The sequence below is a fragment of the Acanthaster planci genome, linkage group LG06, assembly GCF_054643075.1.
Source record: "Acanthaster planci isolate LZ-2023a linkage group LG06, COTS_SCS, whole genome shotgun sequence".
Lineage (NCBI taxonomy): Eukaryota > Metazoa > Echinodermata > Asteroidea > Valvatida > Acanthasteridae > Acanthaster > Acanthaster planci.
The window spans coordinates 5,953,681-5,977,798 of NC_141782.1; the positions used below are offsets into that span (position 1 = coordinate 5,953,681).

General features: G+C 44.3%; 2 protein-coding genes across 9 annotated transcripts in view; both read right to left on the reverse strand.

Moving 5' to 3' along the window:
* The window catches only part of LOC110987750 (uncharacterized), a 523,067-nt gene that overhangs the window by 315,378 nt on the left and 183,571 nt on the right, over positions 1–24,118 (reverse strand). For all 8 annotated transcript variants that reach the window (XR_015425693.1, XM_087138265.1, XM_087138261.1 and 5 more), the window contains 3 exons: positions 17,401–17,481; positions 9,124–9,287; positions 7,507–7,665 (listed from right to left, as the gene is read on the reverse strand). Coding sequence is in view for 7 of the 8 variants with exons in the window: in XM_087138265.1 (XP_086994391.1) it covers positions 7,507–7,665; positions 9,124–9,287; positions 17,401–17,481 (404 nt within the window). In the remaining variant the exon portion in view is untranslated. The remainder of the gene's footprint in view (positions 1–7,506; positions 7,666–9,123; positions 9,288–17,400; positions 17,482–24,118) is intronic.
* On the reverse strand, positions 17,490–22,137 carry LOC110987753 (uncharacterized). Its single transcript, XM_087138270.1, has one exon. It carries the CDS (start codon positions 21,485–21,487, stop codon positions 20,945–20,947), a length of 543 nt encoding a protein of 180 aa, XP_086994396.1. The 5' UTR covers positions 21,488–22,137; the 3' UTR covers positions 17,490–20,944.

Consider the following 24,118-nt stretch of genomic DNA (forward strand, 5'->3'; position numbering starts at 1 on the left):
CAGCGCCACGAAAAAGACACACTTTTAGACCCCTTTTTTACAGCATGAATTCATTTGTCCGTCATTGCCCGCACTCACTGAACAGTTGACAAAGCCCAGTGCACGTGCACAGCTTCCCATTCACTCAAGCCCAGTGCACGTCCACAGCTTCCCATTCACTCATTGCATATTACACGCTGAGGTCTTGACCGTCAATCGCTCCGCATAGCAACACGGCAGCATAGCAACACACTGGGCCAAGGCCCGGAACAAAGGAGCCCTTATGCAACGCACACAATGGGGGCTCTATACAGAGCGGGCGGCGTGGCCGCAAAACCGAAGGGTCAATAGAGGTCGCTTGTGAGGGCTCGACTCGCCACGGGACACCCATTTTATGGGGTTTAGGCTTTCAGAAAAAAGATATGAATTTTTGAAGATTTTTGAAAAACGAAAATATGAAAAAAAACCGCCCGGCAGCGCATGTAACGGTTAAAAAAGCACCCGGCAGCAAGTGGTTAAGGTAACTGTGTATCAGCGTATAGGTACGTGTTATGATACACATCGTAATAATGACTTAACTTCAAAAGAAATCGGGAACTTCTTTTAATCACTTGCTTCCGGGTGCTTTTTTTTAACCGTTATATGTGCTGCCGGGCGGTTTTTTCATATTTTCGTTTTTCAAAAATCTTCAAAAATTCATATCTTTTTTTTCTGAACGCCTAAACCCCATAAAATGGGTGTCCCGTGGCGAGTCTAGCCCTCACAAGCAACCTCCATTGACCCTTCGGTTTTGCGGCCACGCCGCCAGCTCTGTGTAGAGCCCCCATTGTGTGCGTTACATAAGGGCTCCTTTGTTCCGGGCCTTGGCCCAGTGCGTTGCTGTGCTGCCGTGTTGCTATGCGGAGCGATTGACGGTCAAGACCTCAGCGTGTATTATGCGGTGAGTCAATGGGAAGCTGTGCACGTGCACTGGGCTTGAGTGAATGGGAAGCTGTGCACGTGCACTGGGCTTTGTCAACTGTTCAGTGAGTGCGGGCAATGACGGACAAATGAATTCATGCTGTAAAAAAGGGGTCTAAAAGTGTGTCTTTTTCGTGGCGCTGCTGCGTGTAACTTTTGCTATTTTTTGAAGCTATTGGGGTTATTTTCTGTTATATATTTTCCCATCTACCAAACTTATATCCCCCCAAACCACTCTCATATTTTATCTCCCAACTTGTTCATTTTCCCTCCCATAGTGTAAGATATTTCCCTTCCCAAACTTTATTTTTCCAACAATAAACCAATAAAATAAAGTACACATAGAAATACACACACAGACAAATATTTGGAGAGAACTTCTTTTTCTCTTATTTTCTTCTTGTCATTTCTCTTGTGTTTTCTTTTCTCATTGAAGTAGTCGAACTCATAAAAGTAGTAAAATAAATTTCAACTCTTTCTAATCGAATAAAAATCAAACACCGGTGCAAGGAATAAAAAGTACTTTCCAGAAACTTTGTCTTTTTCGTCATTTTTTTCACAGGCTGAAAACATGACCACCTAGTAAAACCATTACAAGGAAATGTGCCACTTTTTCAAGAGATGAAAATACTACATCCTCAAAGCAGTACGTTCCAGAAACTTTGTCTTTTTCGTCATTTTTTTCAAAGGCTGAAAACATGACCACCTAGTAAATCCATTACAAGGAAATGTGCCACTTTTTCAAGAGATGAAAATACTACATCCTCAAAGCAGTACGTTCCAGAAACTTTGTCTTTTTCGTCATTTTTTTCAAAGGCTGAAAACATGACCACCTAGTAAATCCATTACAAGGAAATGTGCCACTTTTTCAAGAAATGAAAATACTACATCCTCAAAGCAGTACTTTCCAGAAACTTTGTCTTTTTGTCAATTTTTTCAAAGGTTGAAAACATGACCATTTAGTGAAACCATTACAAGGAAATTTGCCACTTTTTCAAGTGATGAAAATACAACATCCTCAAAGCAGCACATTCCAGAAACTTTGTCTTTTTGTCAATTTTTTCAAAGGTTGAAAACATGACCATTTAGTAAATCCATTACAAGGAAATTTGCCACTTTTTCAAGTGATGAAAATACAACATCCTCAAAGCAGTACTTTCCAGAAACTTTGTCTTTTTCATCATTTTTTTCAAAGGTTGAAAACCTGACAACTCCTAAAATCACCAGTAAATGACATATTGTTTTACACCAGACAAGTGGGGCATCAAGTCATGAAAAACACAAAATATAATGTCAATGAAAATGTCCATGAAAGTAAATGTTCAAAGTGTCAATTAGTGGACAGTATGGTACTCCTTGAAGCAGGGGGCGACGCAAAGGGGCTGGTGGCACGTGTCGCACTCGAAGTGTGTCTTCTTTCGCAGACCACGGGAAGCACAGAGGACACACCGCTGGTAGTGGAAGTCGCCATAGCTGGTCCTTTCAAAGTCCACGGGGAAGTGTCGGCTGACAAAGTGGGAGTTGGTGACTGGTGGAATATTGTGCTGAGGGCGGTACTCGGGCAAGGGCTCGTCAAACAGCAGCTCACGGACAAGACTCAAGCGGTAGTCGAGGAAGGAGAGGCGGTGACCAACAGCCAAGTACACGGCTTAGCTGTTCACCAGCGTCAAGTTGAGCAGGGAGAAGAAGAGCTTCTTGTACCACTTGAGGGACTTACGAGTAGCTCGATGATTTGCCGCTAGTTGGTCGCTCTTGTCAACGCCCCCCATCAGGGCGTTGTACTCGATGACACAGGTCAGTTTCTGCTTTTCCTGCCCTGTCCTGTCTTGCTTGCCGGTGCCACGGATGTCTGCCGTATGCATGGTGGAGAGCATACGGATGTTGCGCTTGTCTCGCCACACCATGGCCAGGAGAGAACCGCTGACACCCAGGTCGGCCGACCGGAACGCTGTTTCGCCCCGCTTCAGCTTGACGGACTGCAGGTCTTTCGGCATCCCTTTTCTGTTCGCCATGACGGTGCCGACGACGTTGAACTTCTGGTTGTGAAGTCGTCGAAACAAATCGGGACTGCTGAAGGCCCGGTCGAGGGCAAGGTTGTAGCCCTTGCCACTTAGGTCGTTCACCAGGTCCATCACCACTTGTGTAGTTGGTGGGAGGTCTCCTTTACTTTGGCCGCTGTAGATTTTGAAGTTGTAGCAGTACCCGGCGGCACTCCCCGTGCTCTGGCACAACTTGTACATCTTGATGCCGAAGCGGGCCCTCTTTCTGGGGTTGTAGGTAGCGAAGCGGAGACGCCCGTAAAACTTCAGCAGGGAGTCGTCGACAGAAATGTCCCGTTGAGGAAAGTAGACAGTGGCAAACTTCTGAGCAAGATGGTTGACAACTGGGCGCACTTTGAAGAGGTGGTCAGTGCAGTCCTCTGGCATCGCGGTGTAATCGTTGAAGTGCAGGGACTGCAGGATGGCAAAGAAGTGATCTCGGGGCATGATGGATGGGAATAGGCTCATCTTCAGTAGTGGGTTGGTGGACCAGAAGCTATGAACGGTCGAGTGCTTCGCAATGCTCATCATTATGCAAAATCCCAGAAAGGCCTTCAGTTCCCTAGTGTTCAGATCAGTCCATGATCGCATGTGCGCTGAAGTCGTAGCGGGCCTCTGCACGGCATACCGGTTGGTCTCTTGCATTATCTTGTTGTAGAGAACGTCATCAAAAAACAGCTCAAAGGCTTCACTGCAGGTCAAGCTGCGATGCAGGCGGGGATCGACGGCACCACCATTACCGGTGAAGCCGTACTTCAGTGGTGTACTGTCTTCATCTGTCCACCGGAACAGTGCGGCACTGCTGCTGGTCGACGCGGCGGTCTGTGTACGGGACTGTCTCTTGCGCTTGGCATATACCACCAAGGGTACATCACTGTCAATTTCTGTACTTGACTGTACTTGAGCAGGTGACAGCGATGATGAAGAAGACGAAGAACCTTTGTCTGAACTGAGATAAAACTTGCTTTCACTGGAAGAACCGGACTCTCCGGATATAACTTCAGCCATGTTGTCTGTGCTCTGATAACACGATACCCATTATGAACACATGTAGCCACTGCACGGCGATTTAATTCTCAAGCAGCGAGGGCCAAGCCCTGTCAGTCAACGTGGTAAGGGCCGGCAGCGCCCGTGCCGGGTCATTCATGGGGCACAGGTGCATAATGAGCCCGCGCTTTGTCTTCAGTGCAGTGCAGCGATAATTCGCTACGAGCGCCAGGCAGCGCAAACAATACAATACATGGATTACCTTCACTACTGTCAGCACTCTGCAATGAAAGAATACGGGGTTTGATTGGCAGTGCCCAGCAGCTCGTAATTTTATTACAGGCTTTTATAAGTTCTGTCACCCCGGCTATAAAATAAAGTCCCTATTCTCCGGCCCCAGCAACCTATTATTGCCTAAGACCAATTTATTTACCTCCAATGATGGCCTAAACTTTTTAACTGACAGCACTAAACTTCTTAAGAAACGCCCAGCAACTTTTTATAAGGCCTATGCCTCCCGTACCGGAGCCTGCGGCTGGAAGTGGTTAATGTCACATGATGACATCATCATAACATGCGGTCAAGTTTTGTCTATAACACTTCCCTTTCTAGTTATCTGCAAAGTTTTAACCATATAGGACATGTACTACAGGAGATATAAGGCTTTGAAGTTTGCACAATAAATGTGATGAAACATGACACCCCATGAAGTCATTATGACAATTTTTCCTTGGACCCTCTCTAGCTGGTGAGACACACATAATATAAAGTCAGTCAGATCGACAAAGTGTTGAAGACTGGCTGGTGAAAAATACGCGTACAAAAGCTAGGAGGAAAATGAAATAATTAAAAATCAATAAAAAAATTACAAGAAGATGTCATCATGACGTCATAAAATTGGCGTAATTTTTACATCTGGGTCTTTGTTGACTGTAACTGAATGAAAATGAAAGATAGCTTAAGTACCCGAATGGTGCCTTGAAACATGTACAACTCAACAGGCTAAAAACATCTATGCAGAAAAACTGTTCCTTTAAATTCATATCACATGACTTGCATTTGAAATAAACAAGTTTCATGAAATATTATTTGATATTTTGACTCCTTTGTATATTTCCAATTAAAGAAAGAGGAAAATTTTCTCAGATTCTTGTTTTGTTTTCATAGTAATCCGCAGCTGAAGTTGAGGACTACTTGCTCCTTGAGATTGATAATAGGGTGTAGTAGAAAAACGTGAGCAAAATGTTAGGAGAAAAACTGCAACTTCAGTGTGATGTCGCGTGACCCATTATGAAATCATTATGACATTTTTGTTTCTCATAGTCCACCCGTTTGTCTACCAGGTGGACTATGAGTGTGCACCAGAATGAAGTCACTTTGACTGAGAAGAGTGCCAAAATCTGGCTGGTTAAAAACGTGTACAATACCTATGGAGAAAGACAGCAACTTTAATCTAATGTCACGTGACCCCTGATGATGCCACCCTCACAGAGAGATGGACTAAATATGCACCTAATATAAAGTCAGTTAGATGGATGAGTGCCTAAATCTTTGACGCTAGAAAACGTGTGGAAAAGCTATAGAGATATAGGCATGGGCCACCGATGCTTTGCGCATGGACTTGACAGGACTGCTGGCCTACGCGTTCCCTCCTCTATCACTGATTCCCAAGATGGAGCAAAAGAACTGTAGAATCCTCCTCATTGCCCCATTCTGTCCAAAACAACCGTGGTTTCCTTGCATCATCAGACTGCTAGTCCATCTTCCTCTTGTCCTATGCAGCCCGGACATCATCTTCCAACTCAAGTCTTACATCCTACATCTGGATCCAGCTCACCTATAACTAATCAGCTTGACATTGTCCAACAATCATTTCAAGCAGCAGGCCTTTCTGAAGAAGCTGCTTCCATGGCCACTAGGGGTCAACGACTGTCTACAAGGAAGATCTATGACATTTCAATTCCTTGAGGAGAGGGCAAGCTGTGAATCCAGCAGAGGCACCTCTTTCAGTCACAGCCAATTTCTTCGTGCACCTTTTTAACTCCAGTCTGCCAGTGGCCACTATTTGGAACTACCGCTCCGCCACCGCAGCACTTCACTACAGCTTCCCTGATGGGTTGTCAGCTACAGATAATTTGACAATAAGACACTTTCCCAGAAGCCTTATTCCATTCTGGAGCTTGGGGGACGTATTGCATATTTTAGCCAGACTGCCATTTGAACCGGTGGCCTGTTCCTTCCTCCTCCACTTAAGCATCAAACTCGCATTCCTTTTAGCTGTCATCACTTAGCAAAGAGACTGCAAGATTAGTGCCCTCTCCATAGCGGATGGTCACATCAGATGGGAACTGTTTGGCATTCGCCTCATTGCAGCATTAGGGTTCCTCACACATGATTTTGGCAGCTTTGCGTCTTTATTCAAGACACTGTTTCAACATTTCTGACCAGGCTCAAATAATGTTATCATCAAAACTGCTGAGAACATGAAATTTTTACATTTATGATCCCCTTAAATATTTGGAATGAAATTGGAGACTGTTTACTCATTCCAAATATTACAAAACCCCAAAATTGACCTCCACTTCAATGACTCTAAACTTTCAAAATAGGAAAGAGTGGGATGCGACTTTATGCTCATTTTGTCATGACAGGTCACACTTGGAACATGGCCTACACTATTTAGCAAAATAGCCCTGCAAAGGAGAAGGAGTAACACAGGTACAGACATCAGAAAAATGTTACCGTGGTGTGTAACATAACACTTATTACTAATACAGAGTTAATAATGTATTAAACTGTACATTCAACACAAATACATTTTATTTTACAGATATGCATAAAAACACAATCCCTTAGCTGAATGAAGCATCTGTACACAGTCGTGCTCATGAAAGACAATCTTCAAGCGTGGATGAATCGTGTGTAAGAAGTAGTAAGTATGCGCCCACCTGGTGTTCTGTGCACTCCTGTCCAGATCTGTGGGGTGCATGTGCAGTTTACCAAACCTTGGTGTGCATGCAATCACCAGCAACTGCTATGCTGCATAACACAAGGGTACTGGGTACTGGGTACTCACTGTGCAGTTGTGGGCATGGATGAATTATTGTTGTTGCTGTGAAACATGTGCAATGTAGTCATGGTGTGGGCTACAAGTTCTGACCACTAGTTATCACACAGTTTGACTAGTTGTCAGGTCACAACTAGTCAACTATCTGGAAATTGATGGTCATGACAACCAATACCTTTTGGTATTGGTGACTACTGAACTAGTGGCACTAGTTGCTGAAGCCTTTACAGGTAAGTAGTAACACTTTTTCTCGATGGCAACAGCTCTAAATTATTTAAACATTCATAACATTCATTAGTTGCCAACACTTTATCTGACTGGGTGAAATACTTTGATGCTTTCCCACAGAAATGTGAGAAGGTAACAAACAACTTAAACCCCAATAAAATGAAACAACTGCCTTTTAAACGAAATCAATGTCAACAAATTTGTGCTGATTCAACTACAGCAATGGTGAATGAAACGGGTACTTACAAGTAGACCTTCTTCCGTGTTGCAATGCTAAAACCATTAAAGTTGAGTTTCTTTACAATGGTTACATCATCTGACAGTTGCAGTATATTCAAAGCTTGCTGATTGTCATCATCTGGCTTATAGTAGGACAATTCACCTTCTCGTATTCGAATCCATCTCCTAAAAACAATCCAATAACTAAACGTAAATAATTTGGAATCAACTCAGGGATAGTATAATAAAATTGTTTTAGTTATTGAATAAAATACTTTAGAGTACTGAAGTCTGACATCACTTTGAACCAGAAAAAGCAGTGCAAATGAATGGAATACACGCGTCATCTTGCTCTGGTTCTCACATTAATACCTTTCACACACATAATTGTGTGCATGACGTATTCACTTCGGTTCTCTATGCAAGGGTATGAATGGAACACAAAAAATAGCTGGAAACAGCTGAAATCCCGAGTGCCAAGTGCGAAGCATATAAAGTGTGAGGTCCGGTGTCCACATAAAAGCTCTTGGAAAATTTTGAAATGTAGATGCTCTGTGGTGCAGTTTACAGCCTCCTGTTGTAACCATTGATTTTTTTCTTGCAATTTAGGCCATATTTTCAATTCTAGGTTTGAGCACAGAGGCATGAAGTGTCCGTACATGGAACTCTTTCCAAATGAACTAGTAATAGGTATACCAAAATTGTAAAGTCTGTCAAGGTTTGTTGAGTGAGTGGGCACTTTTCTCACATGATCTGAGCATGTTTTTAAAATTTCAGTTCTTGAAATAATGCACACCGCGTGCGTACACCATACATCGCATGTCCAGGCATTTGGATTCTCCGGGCATGGACCGTATCATGCTGTGTTGCCTCCTTGTCTCATCTACAGTTCATTTCTGCATGGAATTATAACTTGAGGATCGGTCTTATCAAAGACTGTATCCAAGTCGGAACCTCTTTGAACAATTGTACATGTTGCACTGATATTGAGATTAGTCTATGTCCAAAAATTGTTTGAAAGCCAATACAAAACGATGCAAAACTGCACAAGACTGCGTGACACAAGAACTTTGCGCGCCTCGCACCAGTTGTCACAAAGCCTCTGTCAGCGAAAGTGAAAATTTACTAACCTTACTTCAAGCCGCAAAGTTACAATGAAATGTATGCTGCCACGAGTAACAGTGAAGCTTATTAGTCACTTCTTCTGCTCATGCACAAACAGCTGTAACAAGTCCCACTGACACACATATGAATATTGATATTTTATTGGCAGCCAAACACGACAAAATGGTCCGGGGAAGCTGTTTACAAGCTTGCTCCGTGCCGAATATATGCCCGTACACAGGTCTGTATACACTGTACGCACGTACATACGGGGGAATACACATACATGTACAATGAACCTGCATGTATGTATGTTGTACAGTACAGCAGATTCACTCGCGTGCATTATTCGGGAACTCCAGTACTGTTCTGTTGATTTGGCCTGGCTATCGCGTCAATAGAAAAAGAAAAAAAATGGAAAAACTGGAACTTGTGAAAGGAAGAAAAATTTGGCCCATTGATAGCTAAAAAGCCGCAAATTAAATTTGGCATTTTCAACAAAAAGGCAGAGATTTCACACCCCTATAATAAAAACCAAACCTTGTGTATGTGGTGTACAGATTGTGATTCTTCTTCTCCAAAAATCCTTCCTTGATAACTTGTTGACAGCGTCTCAGTGTTCCTCTTAAGTCTGCTTGGGTAAGAACACGACCCTTGGCTGAGGACTTGTTGTTTTCCACAATCAGGCACAATAACCGGCACATCTGGCAAGTTAATTTACAAAATTGTATATGAAAGCAATCCTACATCATTATAAAGCTGTACATAATTTAGGATTACTAAATAACATGTTGTGCATGGGTACATTAAAAAAAGACAACATTTCAAAGGGAGTAGTCCAATGTCTCCTGATTTTTTAAATACCAGTAAGTGCGGGGGGTTTTTACTGTGTCATTTTTCAAAACTTCCAAAAGAGTGACTTTGATCATGTAAAATACAAATTAGCACCTTCAGATTTATAAAAATGATTATCTGAGGATAATTTGGCACACTGGTACATCTGTTGGGCATTTGATTGGCTACAAGTGCAAATCAAATGGACTTCAATTTATTTAAAGTTTTACGTCAAAGTATTTGCACCAGAGGACTTTATTTCAAAACCTCTCTCAACAACAAGGAGAATTTAGTTTACTTTTGAACTGATGTTTTTTAAAGCACCTAAGAAGTAACTATAAGCCATAAAAAGAGCAAAAAATTGACGGAAAATGATGAGAAAAGTTTGGCTCTCTTCATTCTCTTACCATTTATAATCATTCTCACTAAACCAGCACATCTGCCAGGTCTTATAACTTTTAACCACTGAAAATAATCTTTAAGTATGGACAGCCAGAGTGTTGGTAGATGCCAAGTTACCCATTAGTTTGGGTTAGTTAATTAGCACCGGCGATCCGCTGACATCTTGGGTGCAGTCACCCAAGTGAGGAGTGCGGATTGCAGATACAGGTAAAAGGTTGTGGAATGTGGAATGCTGAGTGCGGATTATTTAAGTGTTCTTTTCTAATTGTATTTTGTGTTATTCTTTTGTAACTCTTGTATAAAATAAGTAAATTCCAATGTAATTTAGTGATTAAATAAGCTAAAGAAAAGTATATTAAATAAGTCCAGTTGATCTTGATGGTAATACCTTATTCATGCACATGCTCATTGTAGTGTCAGTCAACCGGGTCACCTAATCAATTACCAATCAGTGGTATATTTCCGCCAAAATGACCCTTAACCCCTGGACCTTAGATAGCTCGTCAAACTCAAGGGCCAAGGTAGATAGTTTAGGATTAGGTCAGGTGACTTTCCACACAGTTGGAAAAAGTTCGCTCAGATTGGCGAGACCTAGGCTGGCTTGTGGGAATAAAATGCCACAGTAAGCTGGAAGGTAGGCATCTGGTTTTTAATTAAGAATCGATGGTTGGAATGAGACAAACCCTGTGTGGCTCCCAGCAGATGTGACCCTCGACAATCGACAGGGCATATGGCTTGCTACCTCATCATGATGTAACGACCGCGAAGAGGAATGCCAACTTGATGCCGAGATACAGTTCAGATGCATCAGCCAGTGGTTCAAAGGGGGACTGGCAAGAATGCGAAGAACACTTCCGTGGGTCCCAGGATAACACGAAGCGTTCGACATGAGGACACTCGACAAACATTCCTCGAAGGAGATGATGGATAGCAGCATTGTTGGAGACAGTCGAGCCATCACTGAAGCCTGAGTGGACAGCCACCAAGGCTGACTGGTAGCTGCAGATGGTGGCAACCTTGAGGCTCGAGTGGAACAGATACATAAAGAAGTCCAAAATGGAACTCACAGGAGCTCCGGTTGGAGAAACACTATGGCTGTCGCCACCACCTTGTTAAATGTTATAGTCGGCTGTTGTAAATCTTTTATGGGCTGCCATAGACGCAGCTTCTACAGAAAGGCCCGACGCCCTGAAGGAACATTGGAAAACATCCAGCACGTCCAGTGAAGACTCTCCAGTGCTGGGTGGAGGATCCCTCACATGGGCTGACAGAGGATGTCCTCTCAGACCGGAAGGACCAGCGGCCATTGTACCGGGAGTGTTCGGTCTTGGAAACCATGGTTGGGGAGGCCAGAATTGGGCAACGAGGAGGATCCGACATGGCCTTCATTCTATTTTGGAGAAGACCCATGGGATGAGGGAGATTGGAAGGAAGGCATATACCAGAAGGCCTGCCCAGTAGATCTGCAGGTCGTCTGTTGCCCATGCTCACGGGTGAGGGAACCTGGAGCAGAACGTCGGAAGGTGCGCATTGTCGCCGGATGTGAAGAGGTTGATATGAGGATCCTCTATCTCTGCGAAAATCTGGCTGACAACTTTCGGATGAAGAATACACTCTGTCAGCAGACAGCGGCCTCAGAGAGTGCATCTGCTATTGCTGTTGCAGGTTCCCGGTCTGTGGACAGCTTGAAGGCTGATCCCCTGATCGCTCGTCCACATGAGAAGCTGCCACGCAAGGGCACAGAGCCGGGGAGAGTGGGTGCCACCGTGGCAATTGATGTATGCCACTGGCATTCAGTTGTCACTCTGGACTCGATCGGAATGACCTACTAAGTGCTGTCAGAAATGATAAAGAGCACTGAACACTGCGTAGAGTTCTAACACGTTGATATGTTTTGCCTTGAGAGGCAGTGTTCCAGACCCTGGAGGCGCGGAGTGGAGAAAGAGAGGCTCCCCATCCGAATAGAGATGCGTCTGTTGTCACAGTCACATCCAGACTTAGAGGGATGAAAGGAAGGCCAGCTGACACAAGCTGGGTGATGATCCAGCACCGAAGGTAACTGCAAATGTAAGCTGGAATAGGGACCGGGATAACAACAGATCGCTCTTGGGATGGTAGTGAAATAGGAGATGCAGTTGAAGTGGCAGTATCCGCAGTCGACACCAGGGGACGAGGTGGACTAGGTTGGCCATTAAGCTGAGGAGGCAGAGCCAGGGGACTGGGGGCGTTTGGTGTGGACCTGCGGCCAGCGGATTGTGGCTGGAACCTTCTCGAAGCGGCCAGGGATGGAGCTCGACAGGAGCCTGAGGACAGAGTTGCTGACCGCAGTGGATGACTGAAGGAACAGCCTGAAGATGAGGACGGACCTGCCTGCGGGTTCACAAAACAACATTTTCTTGGTGATCTCCATACACTTCACCTCCAACTCGAGGACATCAGAAACTTTCCCAGTGGACAAGTTGTCCCTGAGGAGCAATACATCCAATAGTTTGCACTTGATTGACTCGAAGGGAATGTGCATGCCGTCCACTGTGTTGGCTCTACGGCTTAAAGTGGCCATAAGCGAGATGCAGACAAACTGCTCAAAGACGGAGTTAAGTCCATCGTCGAGAGTGCACAGGCAAGGGCAAAAGTCAGGTGAGACGGGGGAGTTTTCCTTGCAGGCCCAGGCAATATATTCTGAGAGGACAAGGAGGAAGGCCGAGCATCAGAGGCTGCAGCAAGAAGTTGTGTATCCGATAAGAGGAGGGCACGCTTGCCAGAATCAGATGAAATCTTGTCTTTGGTTGCATTGGGATGTCCGGGACTGACAGGGAGTTAGAGACGTCCTCCCGGGGAAAGGGGTAGTAAGACAGAGCCTGGGGAAAGGATTGCGTGCCAGTGCTTAGACTTCACAAAAGCATTCATCATTTCCACGCAGGTGCAATCCGACTCAGCCGACTCAAGGCGGTAGCAGTGATGCTTAAACAAAGTGTGTCCTTGCTCCACAGGCACAGGATCTGAAGACGGGAGCTTGAGAAAATGGATTACGTCGTGCTCAAGAGGATAGGAGGCAGCCTTCATGTTGAGTAAGACTGGCAATAGAGTCAATGCCGTCATCCTCGGAAGACAGCAGTTGAAGGCCCGAGGAAGGGAGAGCCAAACCGTGGTTCAAAAGCAGGGGTCAGGAAATCCTCAAAAAATGTAGTTGCCCTTCGGGCAGGAGAGTCTAAAACCTGGTTGCCCGAATTTCATTTTCAGTTGCCCGACAAGGAAGTTTTTGCCCCATGTGGTCTCCAAGCTTTTAGTAATTACAGTTGTTTTCCTAGTTCCAGATCACTTTAAATAAATGCCCACCTTTTTGCTATTGCTCTGCAGCATTACATGCTAAGACGACTTCTTTTTGAAAGGTATAATAGAAGTCTCGCAGTACAAATTTTGTTCCCAGAACATTTCAAGAAAAGGAATTTCTCATTCGCGCTTCAATGTTTGTTGACACAAAAAAACTAACATCTGAAAAAATTACAAGTCTGTATGGTAGGTCACTCACTATGCAAGATTCCATGAATGCTTTTCCTAGTTTCGGATTGCGCATGCAAGTAAACGTACAGACATCGTCAGCTCAACTACACGTGCCTAATAGATTTTGTACCTGACTTAATGGGTTTGCCAACTTTGTGGTGTTGTGGGATTTATGGTTGATGGCTCGCTGAGCAGCAAAGTCAAGTCAAAATTTATGCAGGCTATCCATTTAATGCACTGAAATTCTAATAGATAAACTAATTCCCTTTAAAATAAGATGTGCTTTACTAGAAAATATGCTTGTTACATTTTTTGGTCGAGAAATGGGTTTACGCTTGACTATACCTTTAATGTGTCAAAAAATTGTTGAAGCGATCTGGAACTGGCTAAACCAATCCATGATCCAGAACTAGGAAAAGTGCCCTCATCACTTTTGTTGATCTTGTAAGACAAAACTAAAAGCTTAAAATTTGAATACATTTTTTAAGTAACGCCTGCATACATATACAAGGTAGACTACTGATCCCATTTCACTGGAATTTGAAGATAATTGAGCTGTAATAAGACTGAATATAGTTTTTGCAATCCGGAACAAGGAAAACAACTGAATATAGCCACTGCTGCAGCCACTGCATTGTTCATGGCAACCGGATGTATCACGGTGCCTGATTCGACTGGACATACCACAGTGCACCTACCCCAACAAGTAGAGTTGTGCAACATTGAGGTTGGGATGTCATTTTTTTTTTGCGTTTTTGTGATCTTTTTTCTGTACACGGTGCTGAAATTTCTAAAATGCCAGCATTAAAATGCAATGCAGCAAATGTGTTGCTGAAAACAGGTACTTGCCCGTCAGTCTGGCAGCCTGGAACATTTGGTTGTTTGAAAAAATATTTTGGTTGTCCCGGGACGGACTACCAATTCTGCAAAACCTGCTGAAAGGATAGAGTTACAACAATCCGGGATGTGATCCAGGGCCCGATCCAGCTGGGGGACAGGTCTGGTTGGACAACAGATACCAGTTCAACCTCAAATGCCTGCTGAGAGAGAGGAGGGACGGCCGAGAGGGGATCTGGGTCCGGTGCAATCACCGCTGGCTGAGGCTTGGAATCTTGCAGGCAAGGGATGTGAAGGCCTCCAAGAGGGACTGGAGAGTTGCCATCAAAGGGGATGGATCCGGATTGGAGCGGCGCTTCTTCTTGGCCTTGGATGAGGAAGAAGAAACCCAGGAAGAGGCCTTGGTCTTGCATTTCTTAGCCTTGACTGGAGCAGAGGAGCCGAAGGCTGGGACAGTTGAAGCTGCAGCCGGGTGAGGATCCCCTGAATGGTCGGTCATATCCTGGGTGGAGCATCCCAGATCAGGACCGTAGTCCACGGGCAGACTGGAGGTCATACCAGAGAGCTGCAGATGGGGTGTGGCGGATGAAAGCCCTGGCAGTGTAGCAATCCAAAAGGGGTAGTATCATCTGACACAACATCAGGCTGTGTGCCATGCTGTGCTGAAGACTCGCCCATGGTGGAAGCAGTGGAGCGTGGCGAACCTGCTGTGGAGCCCGTTGCCTGCTTGGAAGGGGTTGACTGGCCTGACTTCCAAGCAGATGAAGCACGGCGAGCCGAAACCAGTGAGGGACCTGGGGCAGACGGCGGGCCATTGCCCCGCGAGCCCTGCTGGGCCATCGGAAGGCAGGGTCACTTGGAAATGTGGTAGATAGCGACGCTCTGGCTCTGTCATGCTCTGGTTAACAGTGATCAAGGGTAGTGATGCGGCTTGGTATGCTCAACCCAATGCGTAGATATACAGAGTGGACTTCGGTGATCAAGGGTAGTGTTGTGGCACAGCATGCTCAACCTGATCAGTAGGTGTATGGAGTGGTCATCAGGTGTCAATGATAGCTCAATGCAATCAATCCAAGCAGCAGTCCTCAGTGATCAAGGGTAGTGTAGCGGCACAGCACGCTCAACCCGATCAATGTAGATAAAGGTCTGGGGTAGTGTTGTGGCACTGCACGCTCAACCCCTGCCTAGCCACTCCACTGGGTCTTTCCCTGACACATCGCACCACAGGGGAGCAGGGCAGCTCGTAAGGCCCCACTCCACAGCCAGACCCATAACAGAACATAAAGGGCCGTTATTGTCCGAACGCACGCACCACACTGAGAACAAAGGGCTACGCGTCAAACCTGTTCAGCAGCCATACACAATGCAACAGTAGGTCATGTCAAACACCCAAAGGGCAGAAAAGAATGACAAAAATAGAAAATTCTTGCCAATAGATAAGAAATCACTCTGTATTCATAAGCAGGAATCTAGTCAATTCACAAATGCAAAATGTAATGGAACTCAAAACTCCAAATATGCCATAAAGACATGTCTGTAAATGATAGGCACTGAGAAAAGAAGGGCGAACATGGCGGCAGGACTGGAGTGCATTGTGGAAAGTCAAGGGGCAGTACGAATAATCAAGTCTTTAAAGCGAATTATAATAGGCATATTTGCATAAATTCGCATATGTAGGCTGGTCGTGTGAATGCAGGAGATTGTATGAATTTGTCCATAAATATTTGTGTAGATGAGGGTGTATGGAGTCAAATATAAAAATGGTCATCATTGTTCATAATTTGCAAACTGGCAACTGAAGCAACTTGCATAGTGCAAGTTGTGTGGTGGAAACACTCGAGAAGCATGCACGGTAAAATGGTTCCTACCACAGAAATAGCAAGAACGACATGAAATGGCCGGGAGCTAGTGACCCCCAGTGACAAAATAACACATTCCAAAATTTGATTATCTAAAAACATGAAACAATAAAAAAATTAAGAAATATTTTGGAGAGTTAGTTCACAAAATTAGTTTGCTGTTCAAATAATTTTCAATTTCATGCATTCACGTCAAGGTCTCAGTGCCCATATTTTCAACAGCTACATGAAGCCTGATTTTCTGTTGAACTGTCACCAGGCTCACGGAGTGATGGCCATGCTGGTCCCTGAAGGCTCCTCGTTTTAACTGATGCACCACAGGGGATTTTTTATCCAGAACGCGATAACAAAAACAAGTGCCGTAACAAAAATTCAATGTACACAGTCAATGAACAAACAGCTGGATATGCCAAAAACCTTTTATATCCAAAAGAATATTAAATCAGGGAGCGCTGTGAGGGAATTTGTTCTTACGGTTGCGGCACAGCATTCAATATGGCCACCACCATGCAATTTTTAAAATTGAAACAATTAAAATAAAATAAATTGATATTTAAAAAATCACAAATTTTGAATGGCCCCTAAGAATGTACATGTAATAATCCAAAAACATTCAGAGATCCTGGGTTCTGTATCACTTCATGCAGTGGCTCGCAATGCTGTACTGCATTCCTTCTGTACAGGCTGGCAACTTCACATTATTGCAATGCACACTGTGCTTTTATGGTGTAAATTTAATTATTTTCCCGTCAAAGTATTATTTCACAATTAACATTCAATTATATTGATAAAGAACAAATAAATTAGTTCTTTGCAACAGTGAGTTTTAGTGATCAAGCAATCTGCTTCACAAAAGAGGCAACGGTCTCTTGTTTTGTCTACATCACGAATAGTGCCAGTTCCACATCAAGAAATGACTATGGGCAAAAGGGGGCCTTTCAAATTCACAATTTAAAAAAAAAGGCTAAGTAACACTACAATTCAATGTAATACTTTATTTCTATAAAAGTATATAACTGAAGAATAATGTATTTACTCCCAGAGGCATATAACAGGGTCATAAGTTTTGGCAAATAAAACAGAAAACATGCTAAAAATGGTTCTGAAACTGATTAAAAGAGATAGGACATGCAGCCTTTGAGCTATAATTCTGTTTTGTAAATAATTGAGACTTGCAGCAGAAAAGTATTCCATGCTTCCTTTCTGGCTGTGATGTTATTTGCAAAATAACACAGCTTGCCTGCCCCTGCACAGGTGTACCACAGGTTTTATATACATGTACGCATATGACAAATTAACCTTCAAGGAAAACAAAATGTTTCCAGACTGACAGTGAAAATAACTCTGAAGTACTCACACTTCATCTTATAAACATGTTATGTACCTTCTGTTTCTCTTCCTGAGTGTCAGCTTCCAGTTCATAGTCTTGATGGCCTCTAAAATAGATGAAAAATCGCAGCCCTTCCTGTAATCACAAAAAGTAAGTTAAATTGACTTTCCTAGAATAAAGACTTTCAAGTCTATTTCAGTTACACCTCAATTGTTGGCCTTGTTCATCATGCCAGCACTGCATTAGCTAGCTATCGACAGACTCTGTCTTGAAAACATAGAAAAATCTGTTGTGTACAGTGGAAAAATCAAGATGAACAACAACCTTGTCAAGCCAGCATGACTTGTAAACCAGCTGCACCAAGATGAATGCCTTGATCCAACTGTTTCCAGAAAGGTTTGGGGCAGCGAAGAATGCCTTGACCAAGTCTATCCAGTTGTTTGATTGATTTGGATCTTTATCTGACCTTGCAAGATGACATTAAACTCAAAGCATCCAGAGTATTACAATTTAAAAAGGATCAAGTATTTCTACGTGTACATGTAAAAAGATAACAATTACATTAAGAATGCTTAATCCTAACTGCCCAAGGGCTGCTGGACCTAACCTTCCCCAATCACACAAACTTCAACACTTTGGAAAAACACTCTTACCTCACAGTACCCAATCAAACAAATTTCAACAGGTCTTTACCCGTTTAATTTTATTTGATTGGGTACAGTCGGGCCATTGCAAATAGAAAAGAGTATGGATCGACTATACCTCATCAAAACAGATTTACACAATATCATTGTGCATAAACTGTATCTAATGTATGCCACCTAAGTATAATGAGATGAATGACCCAATTGCTGGGCTCATGATGAGCTACTTATGTGTTGCCTACCCCTGATTCCCCTGGGTCTCTTCTCAAACAAGGGTTGGTGAAAGGTCAGGCTACATTCCTGCCTGAGGCAATCAATCAGTATGCCACAATATGCCAGGTTTCTGGCCAGCTTTTTTGTAGTCTTGGTTTCAAGACGTTAGTGCTTGATAGCGGACACCGTGCATAGTGTGCCCCCTAACGACTCATTATTAGACTGTGCACCAACTCGTACTAACGTCTCGGTAATCTTGCAGCAGGGTTTTAACTTAATCTTTATTTTTCCCTTGGTTTTCCAAGGGAACCAATGAGCACTCGCTAAATTGCATGCATAATGAATTTCGATGACCTCAATAATACACCACTGTGAGGTCACATGCATCATGGCTGTCTGCAGTCCCGTCACAACAGACACGACAACTCAGACATTCGTACCAAGTTAGGACGGAGTAGAACGGGTGATACTCAGACTAGGTTAGGCCTAAGTTATGACAGAGGATGCTGTCCTCGACCCATAATCATGTACAGTCAGTATGCCCTCCCTAGCTAACCAAAGCGTCCTTAGAGACCATATAGACCTTAACCTTTGAGGATGGAGTACCCGGACTGCAAGTTGGTTGTCGTTTTCTTTATTTGCCGCGTGTATGATTAATTTGGCCTCAGGCAGCATGCTCATTGTAAGTTGCATAAAAACGAGAACAGATTTCTTGCGTGGTGTCAGACAATGATTTTGTTTCCCCAATTTTTCTGCCACAGATATCACAAACATGATGCAGTGCAGCACAACTGTAGTCCCCAACGATATCTTTAGAAGAGTGGCAGTTTCATGTCTAGTATGGAGTTGAAAATATGTCTTACATGTCACTAATCCCTTCCCACAAACCAGACCCTATCGACAGGGTACTTGCTTGCGTGAAGCCGCCATGTTGTTTGAACTTCAAGGTTCTGCAGTAAGTAAAAACCAACTGTGTGAGGGCGCTCTTCAACAGAAATAAAACAACTATCAATCACTGACGTCTTGGGCCAAGACTAGCTTTTTGGGGGCTGAGGACTTGCGTCTTTTAACCACAGCTGCTGCTTCAAAGAAGCACATCATCATTGCCCCCCTCTTTTTTTAATCAAAACTACCAAAGAAAACTTGTGAACTTGGTGGCCTTGTGAAACTTTTGGAAGCATCGGCCAGGACACAGGTTGACCCCACATAATGGGCATACTCGGCTTGTAGACTTAGGTAGGCCCAACTTGGTCAATATGCCATGGTCGAGGGGTGACACCTCGGGCATAGCCATCGATCAGCCCAGTGGCAACATCCACGGTGAACTGGGCATGGGTATGTGGCTGGTGATCTTGCTATGTCTCCCCTGCATCAGTGTCACTGTTGCTTCTGGCCTGGTCAGTGGAGGGATGGTGATGTTTTTACGAAATCTAGGCATTGAACCCGGCAACATCAAGGAGGAAGAAGAGGATGGCACACCACCAGTGCTGTGCCTTGCGGGTACAGGTGTGGTACACCCGCAGTTGGTCTCCTTTGCCGACGCCAGCCATGCACCGGGTGTGGGAGACAGCTTAAGGAGGAGCTGGAATGGTCACCGGCTTCAGACGTCCTGTTTCCTCATCCTCACACTTTCTCTTCAAGGTGTGGATAGCAGGATCCCTCCAGCCCTGATGTGCACTGGACAGTAATGTCATCACCCGTGTGTCTTTCCAGACGGTTACCGTCAGCTGGCCATTCTGCCTCGAGTAGAGGGTACCTCTGGGTGCTCTTCTCAGCTGTTTCATTTTGAGCTGGGCGGGACTGGACTTCTTCGTGCTACAGAAATCCCGTGGTAGACCCCTCCTCCCACTCTTCACTACTCCAGTAAAATAGGTACAGCTAGAGAGAAGTGACCGTGCAAGGCCTACTGAAGAGTACAGCCTATCCGTAAAAATGTGGTGGTAGACATTCAGGTGGTGCTTGGCAACGAACAGGGCAATGTCATTCATCTTTGATGGCTTGTCGCTGTGGGGATGCACCTTGAAGTTGAGAAGGAAGCCTGTGGCCGACTCAGCAATGGCATACACTTTAAAACCAGCGCGTATAGGCTAGGATGGCATGAAGAACTTTTTCACGCTGGCTTTAAATCCCTGGTACTTGATCATTGCCTCATCAATGGTAAGCTCACAGCCAGGGTTGTAGCACTTCAGGCAGCAACGACGCATTTTGTCCCACACAGGCTGGAGGGGATAGAGTGGGTGCTTGTGCTTGATGCAGTAGCGATGGGCCTTGTCCTTGATGAGGTTGGGGTCAGTGGCTGGGTCGCTACAGGCCAAGTGCTGGTTGAGGACATCGAACCTGTGTCTCTTCAGGGTGTTAGAGATGAGGATGTTCCTCAGTCCTGGATTAGACGACCAGTAGTCCTTGTAGTTTTTCGATCCAAACAAGGCCCACCAGTAGATGAATCCCAAACTATGCCCTTACTTCCTTCAGAGAGGTCAGTGGCAGATTGCTGGCTGACAACTTCTTGTTCATCCACTTGGCGACGGATGTGAGCAGCACCGGGGGAAGAATTTGAAGAAATCGATGAGTGGAGATGACTTCCTTCTAAAGGTAGGTCCCTCCGGCTTCCTCCCCTTGAATGGACGGACAGTGATGTCATCCAGACTAGGGCTCCACCCCAGGTTGTCCGGTGGAAAATCCCTCTGGTACGCTGAAGGGGGGATCAGGATCATCATCCGAATCAGGCTCTACCTCTCTCTTCATCTTTTCCTTCTTCTTCTCCTCTTCTCTTTCTTCTTTCCTCTGGAGGGGCCAGCCGCCTCTGTCTCGTCTGCAGTTGTCTCCTCTCCTGCCTTCATAATCTCTTCCTCTCGTCTCCTCTCCTCCAAACTCCTCCCGGTCTTCTGCCTCCTCTCTCCTTTCCTCCTCCCTTGTCTCCTCTCCTGTTTCCTCTCCTGTCTTCTCTCCTGTCTCCTCTCGTCTCCTCTCGTCTCCTCTTCTGCCTCCTCTCCTGTCTGCTCTCCCTCCATCATGGCTGCCATACAGGGAGACATCGCCATTGCATCTGCAACATGCCGGTCGAGGAACTCCTCTTCATCACTAGATGATGTCTCCGCAACCACTCTGTAAACCTTGCTCATACCGATGCCCGCCTCCTTCATGCTGGCACGGATGGCAGCTCTCATCTTCAGCTTCTCATCCTCATACAGGAATGCAGTGTCCCTGGTTTTGGCAGCAGGAGCCTTTCCTTTCCCTTTTTCTCCTTTTGTTCTCTCTCCTCCTTTCTCCAAACCTCTAGCCATCGGCACTCCTTTCTACGCTTTCCTCTTCAGTCGTGTTGGTCTTTTCTTCTTGGCCATCGCTAGGAATGTATTGCTCTCCTCCGTTGTCAAGCTGTGTTGCAAACTTTGGACCTCACGAGAACTCATGATTACCACAGTGATAGCCAGCGTGTGAATGGCTATAAGCCCTAGAAAACAGCAACTTTTATAAAGATAATGTTACGATAATTATTGCATAATATTACATCATCTTTAATGCATAATATTACGTCTCATTATGTAATCTTTAGAAATTCAGTAATAAATGTAATTTCTGCTAAGGGGCGGCATCAAAAATACAAGTACCGTTTGCACGCGTTCGCACGCGTTCCCCCCCGTTCTGCAAACAACCCCGTTCACCCCCGTTCCAAAGGGTGCCTTGGAAAGCGTTCCACACCGTTCGCATGCCTGAGTAGCCAAGAGGGCATTGTTATGTTAATGAGCCGTTCTAGTGCGTGCGAGAACGGCAACGTCACAAAAAAAATCCGAATAACTGTTGGTTGTTCACAGGGTTTGGTCCGATGTGAAAGATTTCTGCCTTTCTGTTATTAACCTGAAAGTGTCTGACCCTTTGATGTACCGACGTCTTACATAGTATACATTCTTGTATACTGATACCAGGGGTGAATGTAAAAAAGTCTCACTGGTTGTGGTCACCGATAAGTTTTTTTTTCGGCAAGCTGAATGTGCTGTATGGGACAAAAACTGTCGGACGATAGGCGAACCTTGCAAGGTCCCGATTTCAATAAATATATATTTTTACACAGTCTGGCAGCATGAATACATACTTGGGTGTTTTGGGGTAAGAAATGGTTAAAGGTTTGCCGAGTGATGGGGAGCATAATTCTTCAAACAGGCTTGTTAAGAACAAAGTAATATGTAATGATTACGCAGAGGCTCCAGTTTTGAAAAAGGTTTTTGACTGGTTTGAAGATCAAAACAGAACCCCAGATATGGTCCAAGTTAGGATGGCGATAAAATGATTAGTTTGGAAAGGACATTTTGTAACATAAAATAATAATTATTCAGTGGGGTAGGGAAAAAAGGAAGCCCCATGTTGTCTGGCTCTAGACAGATGCTCAGATGGGAAACAATGCTTTTGGCAGATCACACACTCAGAATAAAATTTCTGCAAAAGGTTTCAAGAAAAAAAAAAGACACCACACGTAGTCCAGGTTTGAGTAAAGAATAATTTTGTTGGGATGGGGACGAATAAAAACAAAAGCAAAAACGTCTGTGTACATGTGTACTGAGCAGGGAAATAACTATTTTGGAACTATTGGAGGGTTTGTGTAGAAGTAACGATTATTTGATGCGGCCGGGAAGTCAAAAAGCCCATCCGGGTGGTACAGGTTTTGGATAAAATATAAATTCAAGGATGTGACAAAATAAAATTCAGGGTTGTATAAAGTCAAGAGAATTATTACAGAGATGGAAACAATCTGTGGTGTGTCTGAAGCTCCTAATGAATAAACTGATTACATGCATGACATGCGTTGGCCGGTGCGGGGAAAAAATCAAAGCTGGGAGTGGTTCACGAATGGATAAAGCTGAAATATATTCAAAAGGGAAGGAACTGTACATATACATCCGGAATAAAAGTAATCATGCGTACACAGGATGGCGGCTGAAAATAAAACAGTGAATCGGGATGGATGAGTTTCCGTTTAATGATACACAGCTTTCGCATCAAGTTCCCTGATTTTCATTAAAATTCTAAATCAAAATATAAACATGACAATCTAGTTCTGGTGTTCTACTTCATTTATTCTTAAAATGTTGAATCTTTCAGGGACTTAAAATAAACCTGTTTCTACGGGAGTGATACACAAAGTTGGTGGTGGTAATATGTCACATAGGCCTATTTGTTATTATAAAAGATATCCTCACCTAAAGTTCCAGAAATACACTTTAAACGTTTCTACAACCTTAACAACAGCGATGTTTTTCGGCATTTTGCGTTCACGGCATCTTTCAGTGCCTTTTGGAAGTCGTTGTCGATCGTTACTCTAGGAAATTCGAGGGCTGCCTGAGACATGATTGCAACGAATGCAGGTTTCTTTCGCATGCACTCCTTACTTATTCCTTCTTTCCCGTTGAACACAACACCGCCATGGAAATTAGATCGGGCTTGCTCTTCTTTGGTAAACACCTCGGCCATAAGTTTAACAATTAATTCTTTTGGACTGTTCACCCTATCAAATATTCTATCATAAATATCCTTGTCCATTGTATGGGTGGCATTGTTTGATGTGCCAATGGTTATCGTGTTCTGGTCAACGACAATGTACTGTGGTTCACGATGCTCCTGTATGCTAGACGCGTTTTTTCCTTTGTCCCGAAGCTCTTGAACTTCAGCTCGAAGCTCACCGACGTCTCCTTGCAGCTTCTGAATGTCACTCCGTAGCCCTCTGGTTTCAGCTGACTGCTCATCCAGCTTGGCAACTACCATTGCAAGCTGGGAAGTCAGGAGATGCACGATAGGGGTGCATTCGGTGTTGGACCCGGTAATTGCCGAAAGATCCAGGTCGAAATCTGAAAGTGGATCGTACTCAGGATGGAGGAGAGCAGGGTGGTTGTCAACGGTGTTCGCAGCTGGGTGAAACCATGAAG

Coding starts and splice junctions, on each gene's coding strand:
- LOC110987753 (XM_087138270.1), bottom strand. CDS start 21,487: ATGGCTAGAGGTTTGGAGAAAGGAGGAGAGAGAACAAAAGGAGAAAAA.